The 21,539-nt window shown below is 43.1% G+C and overlaps 1 protein-coding gene across 1 annotated transcript in view; it reads left to right on the forward strand.

The window, feature by feature from the left end:
- Positions 1-3,053: 3,053 nt before the first annotated feature.
- Positions 3,054-21,539, forward strand: part of acsl3a (acyl-CoA synthetase long chain family member 3a) — a 36,399-nt gene continuing 17,913 nt past the window's right edge. The window contains exons 1-5 of the mRNA XM_013136507.3: positions 3,054-3,190; positions 13,459-14,024; positions 15,655-15,832; positions 18,190-18,299; positions 20,169-20,307. Coding sequence (XP_012991961.1) covers positions 13,653-14,024; positions 15,655-15,832; positions 18,190-18,299; positions 20,169-20,307 — 799 coding nt within the window. The 5' untranslated portion in view covers positions 3,054-3,190; positions 13,459-13,652. The remainder of the gene's footprint in view (positions 3,191-13,458; positions 14,025-15,654; positions 15,833-18,189; positions 18,300-20,168; positions 20,308-21,539) is intronic.

Below are 21,539 nucleotides of genomic sequence, written 5' to 3' on the forward strand. Positions count from 1 at the left end.
CAGGTTGGTGCAGCCTGCTAAGTAGGATGCAATTGAGTGTTTAGAACCTGAGATGCCAAGCTCGGATAGGGTGAGAGGACACTGATGGTTCAGTGTCAAAGGCAGAGTGTTACAGCTCTTAAAGAGTGGAGCAACTTTGGCCTTCTTAAAGTCAGAGGGGATGTGGACAGATGTCAGGAGTAAGTTGATGAGAGAAGTAAGGAATGAGAGAAGGTCTCCAGAGATGGTCTGAAGAGGGGAGGAGGAAATTGGGTCAAGGGAGCAGGTTGTCAGTGACCAGACATCAGTTGCAAAATTTTATGTGGAGAGAGTGAAGAAAAGTCATAGTCTAGTTCTATGTGTGGGACCAGTGGATTGATTAGGTTGAGTGAATGAAGTGCATATGCCATCGACCTTCTTTTCAGAGTACATGGCATAGCTGACCTTAGAGAAGAGACAATGGAGGAGGTGGAGGATTAAGGAAAGAGGAGAAGTTGGCAAACAGTTTTAGGGTTTAGTGGGAAAATATTTGCATTTGGAGTGATTGAAAGTGGCTACAATAGTGGATAGAACACATGAGACAACAAGGAGAAGGGATGCCGTTCTGGTACTTATCCCACTGCTCAACTAGGAAGTCAACACTGGAATCTTCAAGCACTGGATAAACCGTTCTCTGACCTGTCACCTCAACAGAGTTCAAAGGTGCTCAGGCTGCCACAAGACGTCACTAGAGCACAACAAAGCAAGGCAACCCCGGTCTTGGACGCAGCTAACAGCGAGATACTGACTTTACCGCTTCTCCATTCAGAAACCCCTGAATTAAAAACCTCTTCCAAACTGTAATTGCCAGGTTTTTCAGAAATAATTTGATTCCTAATGTTTGCTTACATTTTTGCATAATCCATTACTCTTCAACCCCATGGGTGGAGGATTGGGGAAAATGCAGGTGGAAAAGGACAGGAAGAGAGGGGTCATGAATTAAATAGAGATTAAAATATCACCCACCAGTTTGTGTGGAAATCATTTAAAAGCTAAAAACATTCAGAAAAAATAGTGTTGCAGTATGTGCTTTCACCGTGCTGTCATTGTATAAATGTATCCAGTTAGCCAATATTACTCACCAAAATAGTCAGATTAAGCTCAGTGAAGAGGATGAGAAATAAAGAGATAAAAGGGGGAAAGTGAGAGAAAATAACATGAAGTGGTTTATAGGTGACAGTGTCATTGGATCACTGTAACCGTGGCAGCAATTGTGGTCATCCAGGCCATCATGACCCGTTGGACCAGAGCCATCTGGTGAAAGGTCACTGGGCTGCGGCCAATCAAATAGCCTCAGCGTCTGGCTTCATATTTGATGTACTCAATCATCTTGCCCCCTGTTCTACTCCTTTATCTCCCTTCTCCTTTTCTCTCCAATTCCTCATGAGTGTACAAAGAATGTTGCACACTATGTGTTTCAGCTCCAAGTGATTTATAGAATAAAACATTACTTTATCTCTCATTTAAATCTTGGTCTTCTTGTAATCTTGATTCATCTTTCCCTCCATCTCTCTTTCTCTCTGGGAGAGTCCACAGTGGTAGAGAGGGAAGTGCGCTGATAACATGGACAGGCTGCAGTGCTATATCCTGAACACTGTCACCTCATGTTCACCTGACCAGACCAATTGAATTTAAATAACACTACATTGTAGGAATGCCTAATTTAACCAGCTTTTCACCCATGCAAACACAATGATTCAATCAACTATCACAAAGCAAACAAAGCAAAAGACATCACCAAGACATGGGCATGCTGCACTGTACTGCAAATCACACACAAACACACACATACAAACAAACACACACATATATATTTTTTTCTTATCTTTTGGGGACCTGAGACAGAACCATACCCAGAAATAGTTCCCTATTCCCTGGCGATAACACCAACCTTACCCTAACCTTAGCCTCAATAACCTAACCTCTATGCCTAAACTTATATACGGACCTGGGTCACAATATATACTAGCATAGGCATATACATTTGGCTGAAAATCTTTGGAAATCTTGGCCCATCCATAACCATCTCTTTCCTCTTGCCATCCTCATTGGACTCATAGCACTAAAAGGGCATGTCGGGTTGTGCTTGGTGTCCACCACGGCACTCCATATAGATGTTAAGTTTTGACCACAACTGTTGAGGTAGAACAGAGAAGATCCATTGCTATGCCATTGCCCTAAATCTGTATGATACATTTGTGGTTTTCTATACAGGTTACGATTTCAGACAATGTGCTTGAGATTTTGTTAATGGCCTGAATGGTGGAATGGGAATAGAATTAGGTCAGAATTGTATTGCATTACAAGGGATTGAACATTGAGCACTTGGATGTGGATTTAACATAGAAAGATGAAAATGTATTGCTCAGTAGCCTCAGTTGTTTTTGTTTTTGACCTAATGTTTGTGTCCTGGACAACATTCAATTACTGGTTACAGTATCTACAGAAGTTTTGCCTGGGTAAATAGTCTAAAATAGTCTATGCCTGATATGTATGTAGAACTATCTGTTCTCATTGGGTATTTATTTTGTGTAAAAACCTATTTTGTGCGATTTCAAGAGTTAATGTTGCTGCAAGAAATCCTGCAACAGTTCATATATTAAGCTTATATAATGCAGATAAAGTCCAATTTCAGTGAAACAGTATTAAATTAGGGAAATTCACTTGGTGAGCGCATCTTGGGATACTGTATGCCTACACGTGCATACTAGTTAATATGGTCATAAGGTGGATTTATTGACTGTCGACATTAAGCTGTGTAATGGTGCCCGTAAAAAGCAACACGCACAGGCCTAACTTATTCCGTAGGGAAAGGCTTACTATCTAGGTTTATAGGCTTTTATTACGACATTAGCCAACTGTCTGAAACATTTCTCTGCTAGTTTCTTCATCAAATTCCACTCTGCGCTCTGACCGTGAGTAACCTTACAGGGCCGGCCCCTCAGCACGCGCCACCTGAAACGCGTCCAATCAAAAACCAGAGAATGCCGCCTGTGTAATAATACTACCATGACTACGAGCTTGTCACTTCCGGACTGAAAGCCGCGACCAATATCAGCAGGCAGACCCCAATGCGGGAATTCAACTGCAATTCGTGCAATTGTGAACGGAATTCATGAAACAAACGAGCACATTGACTCTCACTGCTGATATACCAGGGGGTTTATTCAAGGTAAGTGTCTTCATTAAGTATTTTCTCAGGATATGCGGCCTCGGCCGTTGATGCCCAGATGTGCGTGCCGCTGTTCATCCAGGCAGACGTTGCGCGCCGCGCTGCTAGCAGAGAATATAGAAGACGGAGCGTCCCTGTCAGCTGTAATACAAAATTACAGCCAATATATAACGTAGGCTTATAACGATAGATCGTAAAACATTGCTGACAAGCATGTATTATCGTCCCTCTAGTTCTCCAGTATCCCTATCATTACATTGCAGGTGTTGGCTTGCATGTGCGCAGGTGGAACTCTTTCAAATAGAAAAGAGTTTTCAACGAGCCATAAGCCCATTGGCTGTTTAAATTAGTATCACGTTCATTTTAATTATATATATAATATAATTATATATTATTCATTGTTTTGAATGAATACTATCCGACCTTCATATATCCGATGGAACTGAACAGATCAGAATCTTTGGCATTGTCCTTGTATGGGCGTCCATTATCAGCATTGGTTGTGTGAATCTGTACCCCAAATAAGAAACGATAATAATACTGTCCTGTCGGATAATACACATAATACTGTCCTGTCGGATAACTGAATCTGGTTGTGAATATCTTCTCCACTGTGCCTAGTGCTGTATTCAGGGACTTGGCCCAAGGCAACTGCAATCAAATAAGTGTGGTCTATTAGAAAGAGTTTGTTTTTACACAGGGCATCTATTGTCAGCCCCCCAGGGATGGTCTGATGCTGTATTCGCACACAGAGACACTGTTTTTTACGCAATCCTCTCCTATGGCATACTTCTGTCTGCAGGAAGATTGTTCTGTGGGGGCATCCTTCGGCTTTCAAAGGGTCGATTGCCGGCCTATATCATTAAGGAAAGACTATGGTTCACCTTTGTAAGGTGTATTATTGGAGATTTTGCATATATACTCATGTAATCAATGAATGTATCAATATGTTAATCACAGTCATACAACGAATCAGTGTGGTAATCTGTATAATCACCAATATAAAATGTGTGTCCTACATAATCACCAATATACAATGTGTGTCCTACATAATCACCAATATACAATGTGTGTGTCCTACATTGGAAATAATCAGAGCACCGCTGAATGTACTAAACTTGAGGGCCTGACAGCTCTGTTACTTTATGGGGTTTCCAAGGCCTGCGCCACCAATATTTAACAACAGTGGTTTGTGGGGTAAATTTCAGAATAATAAGAAATAATGTTGGCGGATCAAAGAATTGACCAAAGAATTAGCATAGTGGGACGGCCATGTGGCGTTATGCATGATGGTACTGTACAAAATTGAGTGTCCGAGGTTGGAAAGACAGTTATTCTGCAGACCATCTCAGCTTTTTTGAATCTTCATTAAAGTCTATTTTGGATTCACAAGTTCCTGAGTCTTTGCCTCTTTTTGGCTGGAGATGTGTTTTCCACGGCAGTATCCACACCTTGTGTAGCTCGCTTGGTGAAGAGAATGGGCCGTCAACGTCCAGGTTGTGGTTTGATCCACACAGTGGGCCTGGATGATGAAGAAAAAAAACGGAATAAAAATATACATGGACGTATTGTAAATTGCATATTGTAAGTGTCTCCCAATAAGAGCGTTTGCTGAATTGCTCGAAGGTAAATGTTGTACATATGCTAATTGTCATTGTCTAATCCAAACCTTCGGTCTAGTCAAGTTGTGCTGCTGAATGGCTGTTTGTTAGCCTCGCAGCAGCCAGTCAAACCCTAATAGAATAGAAAATCTGGAGCGTCAGCCACATAATCCAGTCGTTTGTGTGTTGTCCTCTCACTTTCAGTGAAATCATGCATACCGACGCTTTTTTTTAAGCATGGTTAGGCTATGCCATTATTTGGAGACATCTGTGAACAAACACGTGAATGCATACACATGCACGCGCGCACATACATATACACACACACACACACACACACACACACACGCACACCAAGCCTCCAGTGGTAGTTGTGACACTGTGTTGTGTTGGGCTGCCGTCACAATAGCGACGTTGAGCTCCTGCAGGAGGCCTGCGTGTGCAGGATGGAGAGGGGAGCAGTGGCCTGGTCACACAAAAGTCCCCATTCACAATCTCTTAAAGAAGCAGTTGATACTCTCTGCTTGCCTGCCTGCCCACTGACCACGGTTGGGAGGAATGGCAAGACTCCATTAATCCACAGTGTTATGACGAAAGCCATTTCCAAATGCTCCTGACCTATTGAACAAAGCACAATTATTGAACTGTAGTTTGCCCCTTTGATTTCTTCACAGCCTGTAACAGTTATTTTGGTTGGAGCTGTGTGTATGGAGGCAAGCCGAGTAGGCAGGAAGGTAGGCCAAGCAGGCAGGCAGGCAGGCAGGTGAAAAAGGCTGGTCAAGTAGACAGTTAGGCCAGGGAGCAGACAGTCAGGCCAGGGAGCAGACAGTCAGGCCAGGAAGCAGACAGGCAGGCCAGGAAGCAGACAGGCAGGCCAGGGAGCAGACAGGCAGGCCAGGGAGCAGGCAGGTCAGAGAGCAGTTAGGAGGATGTGTTAAGTTGGTACTCCTGGAGAGTAGAGTGAGTATATATCTAGGCTACATATATTTTAATTTGTGACACACCAATTAACTGACTCATTGTTTAAATGACTAACCACCTGTCAAATAATTAAACTTGGGTACTCATGGGTTGTTCAAACTGCACACCCCTTAAAAACACCTAGCCGAAGTGGATCTTTGTGCTGTTAATTAGGAATCCATGAAAACACATAATACTTTGATGTCCCGTCTGCTTCTTGGCATGGATCTTTTTTTCCACATCCAGTATCAGAATGTGGTATTACAACACTGTTGCACAAGCTGGGCTGTTGAGCAACTATATTACCAGTCCCCTTGTGTTACGCATGCCGGTCCCCTGTATGTGCTTACCCAGTCACTTGGTTCTCCCTGAGAGACTCTTTTGCTTTACCCCCCGCTTGTCCCGTTTCATGTGAGTATGTATTGCTGTGGTGTTTTGTTTGGTTTTGTCTAGTTAATTGTTTGATGTTTGCTGTTTAGTCCGCGTTCAACCTGTTGGAGCCACAGGGTTCGTAACACCTTGTCCCCGTCTCTCTTGATTTTGATTTCAGTTGGGACTTGATTTGATTACGAAATACCCAATCACAAGTCGGAATCCCAAAATAGGGGTGGTGACCTGCAGCCTCACCTGGTGGAGACCGGGGGAGAGGTTTTACTTGTTTGTCTGGTTTAACCAGAAGAGCCGGATTTCCATGGTATCTCAACGCAGTAGGTCTGTGTTAGAATGTTGGTTCATCTTCCACGCTGTGAACTAGGCTATAAGCTGTCACCTCTAGGGCTACTGGTAACACACAAATTGGCTGCGTACAGGAAAGGAGATTTGACTTTAGACTATAGAAGGGCCATGGTCAAGTGGTCACTCTTCTGGCTTTATGAGCACAGTGTATCAGCCTATCTGTCCATGACCAGGGTTCAAGTCCTGTGTTGCATAGCCTTCAATTCCTTTTTCCTCAACACCTTTTCAGAACACATTGATCCTCCTCCCCGCTCATCTAATCCTCAAATGGGTTTGAGACTATGAGGAGGGGCAAGTCTAAACGATTAAGATCTTCCCAAAGCGCCATGCCCCCTGCTGGCTCCGGCTTTCTCTGGCGTCCTTCCACCCAGTTGTCTCTACAGTCTGTCCATCATACTTGACCCTTATATGACCTTCATTTGCTTTGTTCAGACACTCATATCTTGGACAATTAACCTCATGGGGTGACAGTGTCATTCCTCATGCACCTTGACCGTTTTATTTCAGCCTGTCTTTCTGCTAACTTTGCCGCTTTGACTGAAAGTCAGTCTGTTTTTGTCCAAACACTGCAACAGTCACCCACAACAGAAGTTTAATAATCCACTGTAACTTAGAGCTAGAGTGATTACGGCAACAAAGAATGTTTCAGAGCTATGAGTGTGGTTACCGTTTTATCAGAGTTCTGTTTATTCTTCCATCACAATTTTGAATAGGCCTGGTAATCTTAGGGCCACTAAACGGTTTGTTTTGACTGACTGTAAACCACGTCGTTGGATGCTGTGCCAAAGACTAGCCTACTCGAAGAAACTCTAAAACCTGAGACTTACATGAACAACTTAAATGTAGGCTACATGCCGGCACAGAGGAAGGAAGGAGGATGATGATGCTAGGAGCTTGTGTCATCTAACTGGTTTATTCATGTGCCTGTAGAGAGCGTTCTAGAGGTAGGTTTGTATGATGGGAAGATGAGGGAAGCATGTTGGGCTCTTGGAGAGGAAGATGTGCTTGCTGTCATGACTAAGTAATTACTACTGCTTGCTGGGGTGTAATTCTGTGAACACGTTAATGTTTTTACTGCGGGATGTTTGCAGGATTTTCCATATTTCTGGACGTTTGTTTAAGTAATTGGCTTCTACGTTGACACACGTGTGTCCAATGTTGATGGAGATAGGGAAGCGTGTGTTTTTCCCCTCAGTGAAGTCAGGATGAAGAGCAGCGGAGTGAAGCTGGGTTTATAGCCCAATGCTGTGGATCAGCGGTTAGGGAAAATGACTACAAAATGCACTGTAGCAGATAAACCTAGAAGACATAAGAGCATAATATCAGGATCATTTGTAAGGGAAACGGCAGACACGCTTGTTCCTAAATAAAAAAAAAAAAAAAAGGTTTAGCAACTAAAACGTGTTTGCCAGAATGACCTAAGGTGTTGGTGGTTGTCATCTTCCATTTGAATAAACACACACCTCCACAACAAAGACTATTTCACAGACGTCTTTATCACATGACACACTGGTCATCAGCTCCAGTGAACGGGTCACATTGGTTTTCTGTTCAGCAGCAGGACCTTTTACCCAGTTGAGGATTTGGGTGAAAATCTGTTTGAGTTAGCTAGCATGACCCCACCATTCTCTTTCTCTCCCTGTCACCTGGCATTGAATCATGGGATGTGATGATGGAAAATATCCACTTTGGACAGAACACACACTTTCCCCTCCATTGTCTCCCTTTACCTCTCGATCCAGACATCTCCAGCTTATGTTTTGACATGGAGCTCTGTCATCACACCACCAACACATTCATATTTAGGGGGCCAAGCAATGGTGCTGGAACGCTATTGTATTAGTTTGTTTTATTAGGGGTCCTGGCCCCCGAAGGGGCTCAAGGAGTCCTAATATTTTGTTAGGATTCTTATAATTATAACTATTCCTTTTTTGGATGCATATTCCCGTGAGATGGTATGCTCTACAGACACGCCACTGGGCCCATCGCTGTATACCGCTTGGTGATTTCAGCTATTAGACTAGGGGTCCGTTATAGCCTAATATTTGTCGTGTTAGTACATTTTAGGCAAATTAATCTGAATCCTAACTTTCGGCTCCAACAATGGGACGTTATAGTCCTTCTCATCCTTATTGCATGAGTTGAGGCAGAAGACGCTGCATAACAGTAAAGGGACTAGAATGTGCACTTGGCTGGTGGCCCTGGACCTAAAAAAGGAGACATTGCAGAGTGTGAGTTAGTATTCCTCATGATTGCATGACGACAAGTCAATAATCGATATGCTTAGCTTATGCTTAGCTTCCTTTGGACTGCATTGTTATACGATTCACAGAAAAATCTCTAGTTTAGTGGTGAGTGGGTGTTTTTGGAATGGGATGCATGTTGTTGCTGTAGCACAGTTTTATTGATATACTTATGAGATTATTAGAGTGTATATGGCTAGGAAAAAGTGTCAGATTAAGAAAATTGTGAAACCGTCCCAAGTCTCAACATTCACCGCCTGTGCTTTCTTCCACATCTGATGTTTGACTGAAAGATAGAAATGTGCTATCAGTTAGTCCTTGACTGGCTACTGTCTTGGTTTTAGTAGGTACTCATGTCGGGGGGTGAAGCATCTGACCTTTGCCAACAGTATTGATGTGAAGCTCATTAGTGACATCTCTTGTTATATGGGGTGTATATACTGACAACTTGTTTTCATCCATACTTCTGGTGAGAGCTTCTTGATTCAACTTTATTGTCAAGTACAGTACAACGAAATGCAGTCAGCATCTAACCAGAAGTGCAAATAGAAGAGGGCAGAACATTCATTTTTATTTAAGTATTAAATGAAGGCAAATGCAAGTGCAAATGGCAGTTCTGAACCCCAATTTGCTGCCTGTGTCTGGTACTCTAAAAAGTTGGACAAGTTTGGCAGGTCTGCTTTATCGCCAGTACAACATGTCCTGTTCTATATGGTCTTTATTTATTCATGTTGTACCAGTCCAATATGACTGTCAGTTGAAATAAACCCTTGTGTTGTAAGAACTTGTTTTCATATGTTGTGAATATATTTTGATGGGTTTTCCCATACCTTTTGGGTTTTTACATATGTTTAAGAATATTTAAATGAATATCAACATCGTAATATTCATGATCAATATTGCAATATCACATTCTGTCAATATCGTGCAACCCTGGCTGTAACCCATTTTTACTGATAAACCTATGATATTATTAGAATATGTATGGCTAAGAAAAAGAGTGAGAGTAGGGAAAATTTGAATCTATTCCAAGTCCCACAATTTACTGGGCCTTAAGATAAGTGAACACACCAAAACTATGAAATAACACATGGAATCATGTAGTAATTAAACAAGTGTCAAACAGATCATAATGCATGAAGTAGCCACCCTTTGCCATGATGACAGCTTTGCAAATTCTTTGCGTTCTCTAAACCAGCTTCATGAGAAAGTCACCCAGAATGTATTTTAATTAACTGATGTGCCTTGTTAAAAGGGAATTTGTAGAATTTCTTTCCTGTTAGCATTTGAGCTAATCGGTTGTGTTGTGACAATGTAGGTTTGGAATAAAGAAGACCATTATGAACAATGTTATGAACAATGACCACAGAGGCAGTGTTATGAGCAATGACCACTGAGGCAGTGTTATGAACAACGACCATGGAGGCAGTGTTATGAACAACGACCACTGAGGCAGTGTTATGAACAACGACCACTGAGGCAGTGTTATGAACAACGACCACTGAGGCAGTGTTATGAACAACGACCACTGAGGCAGTGTTATGAACAACGACCACTGAGGCAGTGTTATGAACAACGACCACTGAGGCAGTGTTATGCTTACTAATAATAGATGGAAGAACAGCCTTTTATCCAGGATCCTAGCCCCGGGCAGCAGAAGGTCTCTGGCTTTGTTATTGAAACTCTTCTGTATTAGTAACACTCATTCTATATTATAGAACCGTGGACTTCTTGGTAGATGTGTGTTGTGTTCAAAGGCAGTCCATAATTACTTAAAGACATGAAGGTCAGTCAATCTGAAACATTTCCAGAGCTTTGAACATTTCTTCCAGTGTAGTCTGAAAATCCACCAAGCACTGTGATGGAACTGTCTCTTTTGAGGACCGCCAGAGGAACGAAACACCCGGTTAACCCTGGTTAAGTTCATTAGAGTTAGCAGTCTCGGAAATTGGCTATTAACTGCACCTCAGATTGCAGCCCAAATAAACGCTTCACAGAGGTCAAGTAACAGACATCTCGACATCAACTGCTCAGAGGAGACTGTGTGTATCAAGCTCTTTGACCAAGGAGGAGAGTGATGGTGCGGACATCAAATGACCTGTCCTCCACAATCACCAGACCTCAATCCAATTGGGATGGTTTGGGATGAGTTGGACCGCAGAGTGAAGGAAATGCAGCCAACAGGTGTTCAGCATGTGTGGGAACTCCTTCAAGACTGTTGGAAAAGCATTCCAGGTGACTACCTCATGAAACTGGTTGAGAGAATGCCACTGCGAAGCTGTCATCAAGGAGAAGGGCTTCTATTTTGAAGAATCAAAACTATAAATGCATATTGATTTGTTTAAAAAAAAAAATATATTACTACATGATTCCATGCGTGTTATTTGTTTTGATGGCTTGACTATTATTTTAGAATTTGGAAAATGGTAATAATAAAGAAATACCCATGAGGTGTGTCCAGAAGTTTGCCTGGTTTCTGTGTTTTTGGAGTTGGAGTGACTCCTTGACCGGCTCCTGTCTTGGTTTCAGTGTTTACTCACGGGGGATAAAGTAACTGAGCTTAGCCTATAGTGTTGTTTTGAAACACCATTAGTGAGCGGGCTTGTCATATGATGATCAATTTCCACATTAAGGCTTAATAGCAATCATTTCTCCAAGACCATTATGGAGGGTTCTCCTGAGGACAGACCACCATATTGTAGATAACATGTTGTGCTGCTTGAAGTACTAGGAATGTGTATCTTCTATGGTTCTTGCAGATACGGAAATAGTTACCGAAAGGCATTATATAAAAATATAGAGCTGATTGCCTTTGTACTGCAGTGTTCAAACATTCAATTGATAAGCAATGGTTAAGGTGGGTGTGACGAAGGTTCTCCTAAAGTCGTCCTTGTCATCTCTTCTAACTGGTGGATGTGTCAGTCGTATCATAGACAAGCAAATACAGAAACACGGATTTCTGTTTCAAAATGGTTAGGCCACATTCATGCCCATGTATAATACAGGAACCATGTTTTCCACACACATTCTGTGTAATGAGAAACACCAGTTGTATAAGAAACCTGAAAGCTTTTTCTATAAGGAGACTACTGACAACATACAGTTTGCACACAGGTCAATAGTTATTACAACATACTGCAGCCATGTCATATGCAGTTACTGGTATGTAATGATATAATCTTTTTTACTACTGTATGTAATGTTGTGTGAATGACCAATGGGCCACTAGCTTTAAAAATCTTTATCTCAAACAATATGGCTACAATTAGCGAATGAAATACATCTAATGAATACCATAAGCAATATCAGAGAGATATGAAACTTGCCATGCCAGTAGCACTGATTTCAGCAACAGAAATGACAAGTTAGGCATAGATAGACCTCATGGTTTCACCAATGTCAGGAAAGTCATATAAATGTATGAATTGAATGCTAAGACATGGGAATAGCCTGAAATGGTGATCAGTAAAGGATGTGCCTTTGACTCTTCATGTGCGCCATGTCTAAACAGAATATGTTCATTCTTTCTGGACACACAAACATTTTCTATTTCCGCACACTCAAACCCTTTCCACAGACACACACTCTCCACAAGCTCCCACACACGCACTCTCCTCTTCCCAACACACTTTCTCCATGCTAGTGAACACACACACACACACACACACATACACACACACACATATAGACACGCATTCTCTTTTCTTTCCACTCACGCATTCTGTCTTCTCTCCACACATACGCACCCTCTCCTCACACTCCTCTATAGCTACACAGGAAAAATACACATTCTCCACTCTCTCCACACACCTTTTGTGGTCAAGGTTTTGGTTGGATTTCTTCATTTAGACATCAGGACTGCTAGTAGCCCTGGCAATTGCAAAAAGGAGTAAATATTCCTTGTGGGAGCATGACGTGAGCTACTACTTTTGTTGCTCCACTTGTCCCTCTGAAATGCTGCTCGCATCTTTAATTTCTCCATCTTGCTGCCTTTCTCGTCATGCTGTCCTACTTTACTCTCCCTCAGCTGTCACAGTCAGTCTGCTCTCTGTCGGCCTTTCTCTATGTGTGGGTGGTTTGTGACAGACATTGAGAGTGCTATATTATGGGGTGTGTTGTATGGGGATAAGGCAAGATCTCTGAGATCTCCAGCATGCTGCCTGTCTACGTGGGGGACAGTGAGTAGCATTCAGCACCAACTGCGTTTCATATCATCTAGGCAAAGGGTTCCCAGACTTTCTCACCTCTGGTGCCTTTCTGACATTTGATATAAAACAATTTTAAAAATCAAAAAAGATTAGGACCTAGGACATTGTTTTTGCTTTGAAGCGGTTTCCCAGTGAGTCTGAATAGCTTGACAAAACCGATGACATCTTTTAGGTTGGCTGTTTAATATTGCTGTTACCAATATTGCTGTAGAAGACCACACCCGTGAGATGGAAGGGTCTGTTCGAAGCGTGATGGTTCTGCTGTCTGCTCTGCATCCCTTGTCCAGTACCTTTTCAAATCCGCGCCCTGAAGTATTCGCAATGTTCTAGAGGAAAGGGGATTTGACCGGGTACCAGATGGGTCAAGTGTACCTAATAAACTGGCCACTGAATGTGTTGTCTTGGAGTATGCTGACAGTTAAGTTAAAAGGCCCGGATGCTGACACAGGAATTGTAGCTAAAGCGACGGAGTTGTTTAGGACATTCTTATACTTTAATGCATTTCTTTTTCTTTTGTCTAGGTGGAATGAGACGTTGTTGCATTGACATCAGCTGAACGCTCTAGTGGAGAACAAGAAGGACTAGGAAATTTAAAACTTTGCCCCGTCGGCAGGCCACAGGATTAGGTGCTGTCGTACCATCCAAACCACTGGGTTCTCCTCAGAGCAAAAACCCCAGAGCCCTTCCCGTCCTCCACCCCACACGCCCACTCAGGATGAAGACCAGAGAGGATCTGAACCCGCTGCTGCTGCTTCTCTTTCAGGTGGCCGTGTGGCTGTACTCCATCCTGGCCTTCCTCCCCTCCCATTTCTTCGGCACTGTGTCACAATCTGAAGGGGGCCTGGGCTCGGAACAGGAGCGGGCTCGGAGGCTCAAAGCCCAGTCGGTGACGGGTAACCCAGAGGGGCCCTACAGGGCAATGGGCGCCACCAAGAGGCTGGTGTCGTCACTCCACCCCGGAGTGGACACGCTTGATAAGGTGTTTGAGTACGCTTCCAGAAGGTTCCCTGACAGAGACTGTCTGGGCACCAGAGAGGTGATCAAGGAGGAGGACGAGAGACAAGACAATGGGAAGGTCTTCAAGAAGGTGAGGACCAGAAAGGCCACGGTTTCCTGTGGCGTGAGGTCTTTCTGTTGCGTAGAAACTGTCCCTTAAACCAAACACTGAGCTCTATTGACCAACAGAAAGGTCTTACATCACCTCACATCTCTTAACACACAACACAAAGGCTAATCGAAACTGTGTCCAAATAAAGCACTCTTGCGCTGTGTGGAATGTGTCAGTTTACACAATGTATAATCGCGATTTAGTTTCTGTAAGGGAATTGAGAGGGACAATCCACTTCTGGAAACACAAAGTATGAAACTCATCTTAACATGGTGTTATGTTCTCTTGCTGTGTATTTATCATGATGTAACTTGAAATAAGTCTGTCTGGTCAATTGTGAAATTGTGTAGTAAAATGTCGTAGCTATATATTGTGGTCACTGGCAATAACAATTCCCAGCCAATTATGTGCACTCCAGATTAGCCAGTAAATGGGACAACAAAATATATATTTCAATTTCCTCAATGTACGCAATGCACAAAGTTGAGTCAATACAGTATATATATATATATACTTCAACAAATTTCACATGTTACTTGCTAACATACATTATAACTACAAAATGCATATATTTGCATTATTTAACGAAGTATGTCATGGGAATGGGTGGCTTCAACCCTCTGACTCGGAATGGTGGTTGTAGCCAACCACACTGAACTCCTGGAGTTAACTGCCTTCCTCAACGCGGCTTCCTGTGTGTCAGTCTTCCTTTTACTCATCAGACAGAACAGCAAGGAAAGGTATGGATGGGAAGAGTATGTACAGAGGGTCGGATGTGAACCCGCTCTTTCACTGGCACATAATTCCAGAGGCGGGGGCTTATAGTTCCCCAGGCCTTGTAACACCTTTAATTACACCTGATCGTCAAGCTAATCCCACTAGTCTAATCCTTGAAATCCACTTAGACAGTGCTGAAGAAACTCACCTTGAGGGCAATAAAACGGTTTAGTGAGTTATCTAACCTCCTGACTTCCTGTGCAGTGAGAGCAAATAACACTTTTGGAAAACGTGTGTAAATGTGCTCATTGTGTCACTGTGTGAATGTAGGTTTGTCTGTTTATTTATTTGAATCCCCATTAGTTCCAGCCGAAGCAGTAGGCATCGATACCTATCAGTGATAGAACCGTCTTACTGTGTCAGGCCTTTGTGGGGATTCAGTAACATTACTGTACCAGTAGAGGGCAGTGTCTCACCACTATTCATTGGTCTTGGTCATTTACTGATTAATGCAATAATACTATGCAAATGTACACAACCATCAAGCTAGATTTACTCTGGAAAAAATGTGAAAATATCATTGAGCAGCTTTACAACCCTGTAAACGTTCCCCTTAGTCTGGGAACCCAGCATCTCTACCCTCAATCTGTTTTATTGACCCTTCTGAAAATGTGTGTGTTAATGTGCCTAATATTCTCCACCCCTTCTTTTTTCTCTCTGTCTCTATCTCTCTGTCGCTCTGTCTCTATCTCTCTGTCTGTCTCTCTCTCTCTCTCCCCTCACTCCCTCTGTCTGTCTCTCTGTCTCTCTCCCCTCTCTCTCTGTCTGTCTGTCTGTCTGTCTCTCTCTCTCTGTCTCTCTCTCTCCCCACTCTCTCTGTGGCCCCCTATAGGTGATCTTGGGTCAGTACCGCTGGTGGTCCTATGCTGAGACCCACAGGGCGGCGGCCCGCTTTGGCAATGGTCTGGCAGCGCTTGGCCAGAAGGCCCACAACAACATTGCAATCTTCTGTGAGACCAGGGCAGAGTGGGTCATTGGTGCACAGGCCTGCTTCATGCAGAACTTTCCCTGTGAGTGTCTACACACATACACAACAAGTGGTCTGCTTAATGTACCGTGTCCCCTGTGTGTACTGTTCATGCACAGACAGTCACTTAGCTTGGCTGCCTCAGGGTGTTAACTCTTAGTGCTCTTATTCTCTCTCTTAGTGCTCTTATTCTCTCTCGTAGTGCTCTTATTCTCTCTCTTAGTGCTCTTATTCTGTCAACCTTTCTCTCTCTCTCTCTTTCTCTCTCTCTTTCTCTCTCTCTCTCGCTGTCTGTATGCGTCAAGGCTTTTTGTAGTTACAGTTGTGTTACTGTGACCCCTCTTTTGCCACCTAAAGACAAAACATGTGTGAGTATAATGAACATTCTAGTATCCTTTCAGACACTGTCGTTATCATGGACCAGAGGTAGTGTCGTTGCCCAACTCAGTGACCAGAAACTGTCCTTCCATTTGACAAAAACAATGAACTTTTTTCTTTGAAAAATCACAGACATCCTGCTGTCAGGGGAACTTTGTTTGATCGGTGCAGGCTTGTAGTTCTGTTATTGAGGAGTCGCGTCTGTCATGGCAGTGGGTGGCCTTCGGATAGCTGGTCCATTTCAAACCAAGGCAAATAAACTAGCTATGTACTGATCTGTGACAGCGGTTATGGAGTTACTTTCTATGTCAATCAATGAAAATGCATTTTAAAAAGCTATTTTAGATCAGAATTTTTTACCAAGTGCTTAATATAATATTATTAATAATAATAAATAGATGCTGTATATTTGTTATATAGCACTGTTCATTGCAAAGAGAATCTTGAAGATGCCTTGAAAACATAAAAAGAATGCAGATATCCCCAAAGATAAGAAATAACATATTTAAGCACACTGGAAAAATCCCTTGAAATGAAGGGACATAGGAAGAAACAAGACAGGAGCCAGGGTAATGACTGTGCCGGATGGAAATTCTAACTGTACGTGGATTTAGTTTTTTTTACGGCCAGATTCCTATGAAACTGATGTACTTAAATTGTGTGTGTGTGTGTGTGTGCATGTGTGTAAATAAGGGATAAATTAATCTTAAATATGTGGAGCCCAGCTGAGGGACAAGGTCAGTCCCTCCTACTATGCTTTAGTTATATAAATGTCCCAATTTTCCTCTTTCTACATTTCCCTCTTGTCCCCTTGTATTCATTTGGCTTGCTAGGAAAAAACAAAAACACACAGACAACCTCGTATTCCTGCATAGACACTCAAGCAGACACACACAGACACACTGTGTACTTGTATGCACTCTAGGCCTTTGGCTGACTCCCAACACTTCTGTGAACATCAAATGCTCACGTAGACCCCTTTGGTTCAGTGCTTCTGCTACCGTAAACTCTGCCTTCCTCCACCTCCGCTGTCCGTTCTCTTCCATCTGGGGATGTATTGTCCAGTTGAGTCTCACTTGATTGGCTGACCGTGCTATAGGATTTTGTTTGTAATAACGAAGAGGATGATTTCAGAAAATGTTATGATCAAACACCTGAAGTTTCTCTCTTTTCCTCCAATGTTTTCCAAGACGTTTTGCCAAAACAACAAACATGGTAGCTCTATCCTAACCTGCGACTCTCCATTCTGTTCAAAGAAAAGCTGGGAGGGAGTTTGCGTGTGTATATGTATGTGTGAGTGTGATGGAAGTGGCAGCGTGTTAGGATCTCACAGCTCGAGGTGCTCACGCACACAGCAGGAAGTCTCAGCTGCCGTGACGCATGTGAGTGAAGTCACTGGCCCTAGACCATAAGCCCGTTCTCTGTCAGCCTACCCTGGGTCGGGTGAACCCCACCCCCTTCCTCTCTCTGTTGTCTCGAGGAGGGGTCATGAGTGTGGATTTTGGCCCAAGAGTCTTGACCCCCGCAAGCTTCTTGTGTGACCTCTTCACAGCCCTGCGTGAGCATTGCTGAAGCTACTGTCCGCCACACACACAGACACAACACCCGGCCTGGACCTGGGCCCCACTGTTCTCAGGGCAGCCAGGACTGTCCCTATAGGATGTAACGTCGCCTGTCTAGCCCAGAGTATTCCAGGAAACTAAACATCCAGTGACTATCAGGAAAGGCACGTGGATCATGTACTTATGTTGCCAAAGAAACAGACAGGGCTTGGTAAATTTTTTTGTTGTAGATAAAGTGAATGTCTGTGAGGACGTCTGGGGATGGTTCTCAATTACTGCCACACACATAAACACACATCTGGGAACTGGATTTTTCCATGTGATGTAGCCTGGGTCGGGCCCTGTTGAGGTCATTCATTCACGCCATCACTGCAGAGATCCAACACAGATTTACCCTGATCCACTGGAGTGACTCACTGCACTGTCTCTCTGTCTGTGTGTTTGTCTGTGTGTGTTGCAGTGGTCACCCTGTACTCGACCCTGGGTGGTCCGGCCATCACTCACGCTCTGAACGAGACAGAGGTCACTAAAATCATCACCAGCAGAGAGCTACTGGAGACACGACTGAAGGTGAGTGAACAAACTCAATCACACACACAAACCTGGAGCTACGCTCGTATAAAATGGGAGGTAAAGGAAAAAACATTAGGTGTGAGGAGAGTAAAGAAGGGAGAGAAGAGGTTAGAAGAGGTGTTTGTATGTGTGGGAGGTGTGGGGGGACACAGGTAGAAAGGAAAGGAGAGGTGAATGTGTCTGGGGTGTATTATCAGTGACAAAGTAGAGGCGGCAGATGAAAACACTGGCTTAGAGACACAGACCCTGTTCCCTTCTGAAGACAGACAGGAGGACGACACTGGCTCTTTCATGAAGAGCTTGTCTAAACACGCCGAAGTAAAACGATGTGCAAAGTCCATGTGTTTAGTTTGCACATCCAAGTGTATGGAAATATAACACCTTTGAAATAACAGACTTGAAAAGGAAGTCAATCAAACCACTGTTTGTTGCCAGGAGCAAGCAATCTGCCAAACCCTAAAGTGTCTTACCCATAGAATTGATAGATTTGGCATCTTTTTTATCTGCCTCATCATTCATCTCTGTATCTGCCTCATCATGGCATCTTTGTATCTGCCTCATCATGGCATCTTTGTATCTGCCTCATCATGCATCTCTGTGTCTGCCTCATTATGCATCTCTGTATCTGCCTCATTATGCATCTCTGTATCTGCCTCATTATGCATCTCTGTATCTGCCTCATCATGCATCTCTGTATCTGCCTCATCATGCATCTCTGTATCTGCCTCATCCTGGCATCTCTGTATCTGCCTGATCATGGCATCTCTGTATCTGCCTGATCATGGCATCTCTGTATCTGCCTCATCATGCATCTCTGTATCTGCCTCATCATGGCATCTCTGTATCTGCCTCATCATGCATCTCTGTATCTGCCTCATCATGGCCTCTCTGTATCTGCCTCATCATGGCATCTTTGTATCTGCCTGATCATGGCATCTTTGTATCTGCCTCATCATGCATCTCTGTATCTGCCTCATCCTGGCATCTCTGAATCTGCCTCATCAAGCTTCTCTGTGTCTGCTGCATCATGTCAACTGTGTATCTGCCTCATTATGGCATCTCTGTGTCTGCCTCAGCATGGCACCTGTATCTGTCACATCATGGCGTTTGTATCTACCTCATCATGGCTTCTCTGTATCTGCCTCAGCATGGTATCTCTGTATAACCCTAACCCGTTCCATCTCAATATCCTACAGTACTGTGCAAAAGTGTTAGGCACCTGAAAGTAAAAATAAGGCCATTTATTTGGGTGGTAATTGTTTTAATTAAAAAATATATAATATATATAAATACATTTATATAATATATTATTATTTTTGTATTATTTTATTTTACAAATAAACACTTACTATCCAAATAATTGACTTTAGTTCAAGTACTAAACTTAAGCTAAACATGGAGAAGCTGCGTTTAGCAGTTATGCTGTATACAACTGGAATAAACTACCAGAAGATCTTAGACGTGCCCCAAACGTATCAATGTTTAAATCCAGGTTAAAAACACTTTCACTCGCTTATGACTGAGCACTTAAACTTAACCACACTGTTTAGCCTTACAGCTTTTATAGCTTCCTATGTTTTTATTCAGTTTTTATTCTACTTCTATTTTCTTCTTCTATTTTACTTCTTTTTTATGTTTTAATTTGGGTATTTGTTTTTATGCTATTGTATTTTTATATTTTTTCTTTTTCTTTGTAAAGCACATTGAATTGCGTCTATATATAAATTGTGCTATATAAATAAATTTTCAGGTACCTAAGACTTTTGCACAGTAATGAAGTATTTCTGTGGTCTACCCATTTTTCTGGTGTAGCCCTGTCCGAAGGTTCTACTTCACTTCTTGTTTGGGTGTTTCCTCACGGTTTAGTTCATCCTGCTGGAGGTGCCCCGACTGCAGCACATCATTGTGGTAGACGACGTGCCCACGACGTGGCCTGGTTACCCACGTGGCATCAGTGTGCACAACATGGCAGCAGTTCAGGAGCTGGGGACCAAACCGGAGAATGGTAAATATCCACCAGACAACACGCATACATTGGGGAGAACAGGTATTTGATACACTGCCGATTTTGCAGGTTTTCCTACTTACAAAGCATGTAGAGGTCTGTCATTTTTATCATAGGTACACTTCAACTGTGAGAGACGGAATCTAAAACAAAAATACAGAAAATCACATTGTATGATTTTTAAATAATTTATTTACATTTTATTGCATGACATAAGTATTTGATCACCTACCAACCAGTAAGAATTCCGGCTCTCACAGACTTGTTAGTTTTTCTTTAAGAAGCCCTCCTGTTCTCCACTCAGTACCTGTATTAACTGCACCTATTTGAACTCATTACCTGTATAAAAGACACCTGTCCACACACTCAATCAAACAGACTCCAACCTCTCCACAATGGCCAAGACCACAGAGCTGTGTAAGGACATCAGGGATATAATTGAAGACCTGCACAAGGCTGGGATGGGCTACAGGACAATAGGCAAGCAGCTTGGTGAGAAGGCAACAACTGTTGGCGCAAATATTAGAAAATGGAAGAGGTTCAAGATGACGGTCAATCTCCCACAGTCTGGGGCTCCATGCAAGATCTCACCTCGTGGGGCATCAATGATCATGAAGAAGGTGAGGGCTCAGCCCAGAACTACATGGCAGGACCTGGTCAATGACCTGAAGAGAGCTGGGACCACAGTCTCAAAGAACATCATTAGTAACACACTACGCCATCATGGATTAAAATCCTGCAGCTCACTCAAGGTCCCCCTGCTCAATCCAGCGCATGTCCAGGCTCATCTGAAGTTTGCCAATGACCATCTGGATGATCCAGAGGAGGAATGGGAGAAGGTCATGTGGTCTGATGAGAAGAAAATAGAGCTTTTTGGTCTAAACTCCACTCTCCATGTTTGGTGGAAGAAGGATGAGTACAACCCCAAGAACACCATCCCAACCGTGAAGCGTGGAGGTGGAAACATCATTCTTTGGGGATGCTTTTCTGCAAAGGGGACAGAACGACTGGACCATATTGAGGGGAGGATGGATGGGGCCATGTATTGCAAGATCTTGGCCAACAACCTCCTTCTCTCAGTAAGATCATTGAAGATGGGTTGTGGCTGGGTCTTCCAGCATGACAACGAACCGAAACACACAGCCAGGGCAACTAAGGAGTGGCTCCGTAAGAAGCATCTCAAGGTCCTGGAGTGGCCTAGCCAGTCTCCAGACCTGAAACCAATAGAAAAT

The sequence above is a fragment of the Esox lucius genome, chromosome 1, assembly GCF_011004845.1.
Source record: "Esox lucius isolate fEsoLuc1 chromosome 1, fEsoLuc1.pri, whole genome shotgun sequence".
Classification (NCBI taxonomy): Eukaryota; Metazoa; Chordata; class Actinopteri; order Esociformes; family Esocidae; genus Esox; species Esox lucius.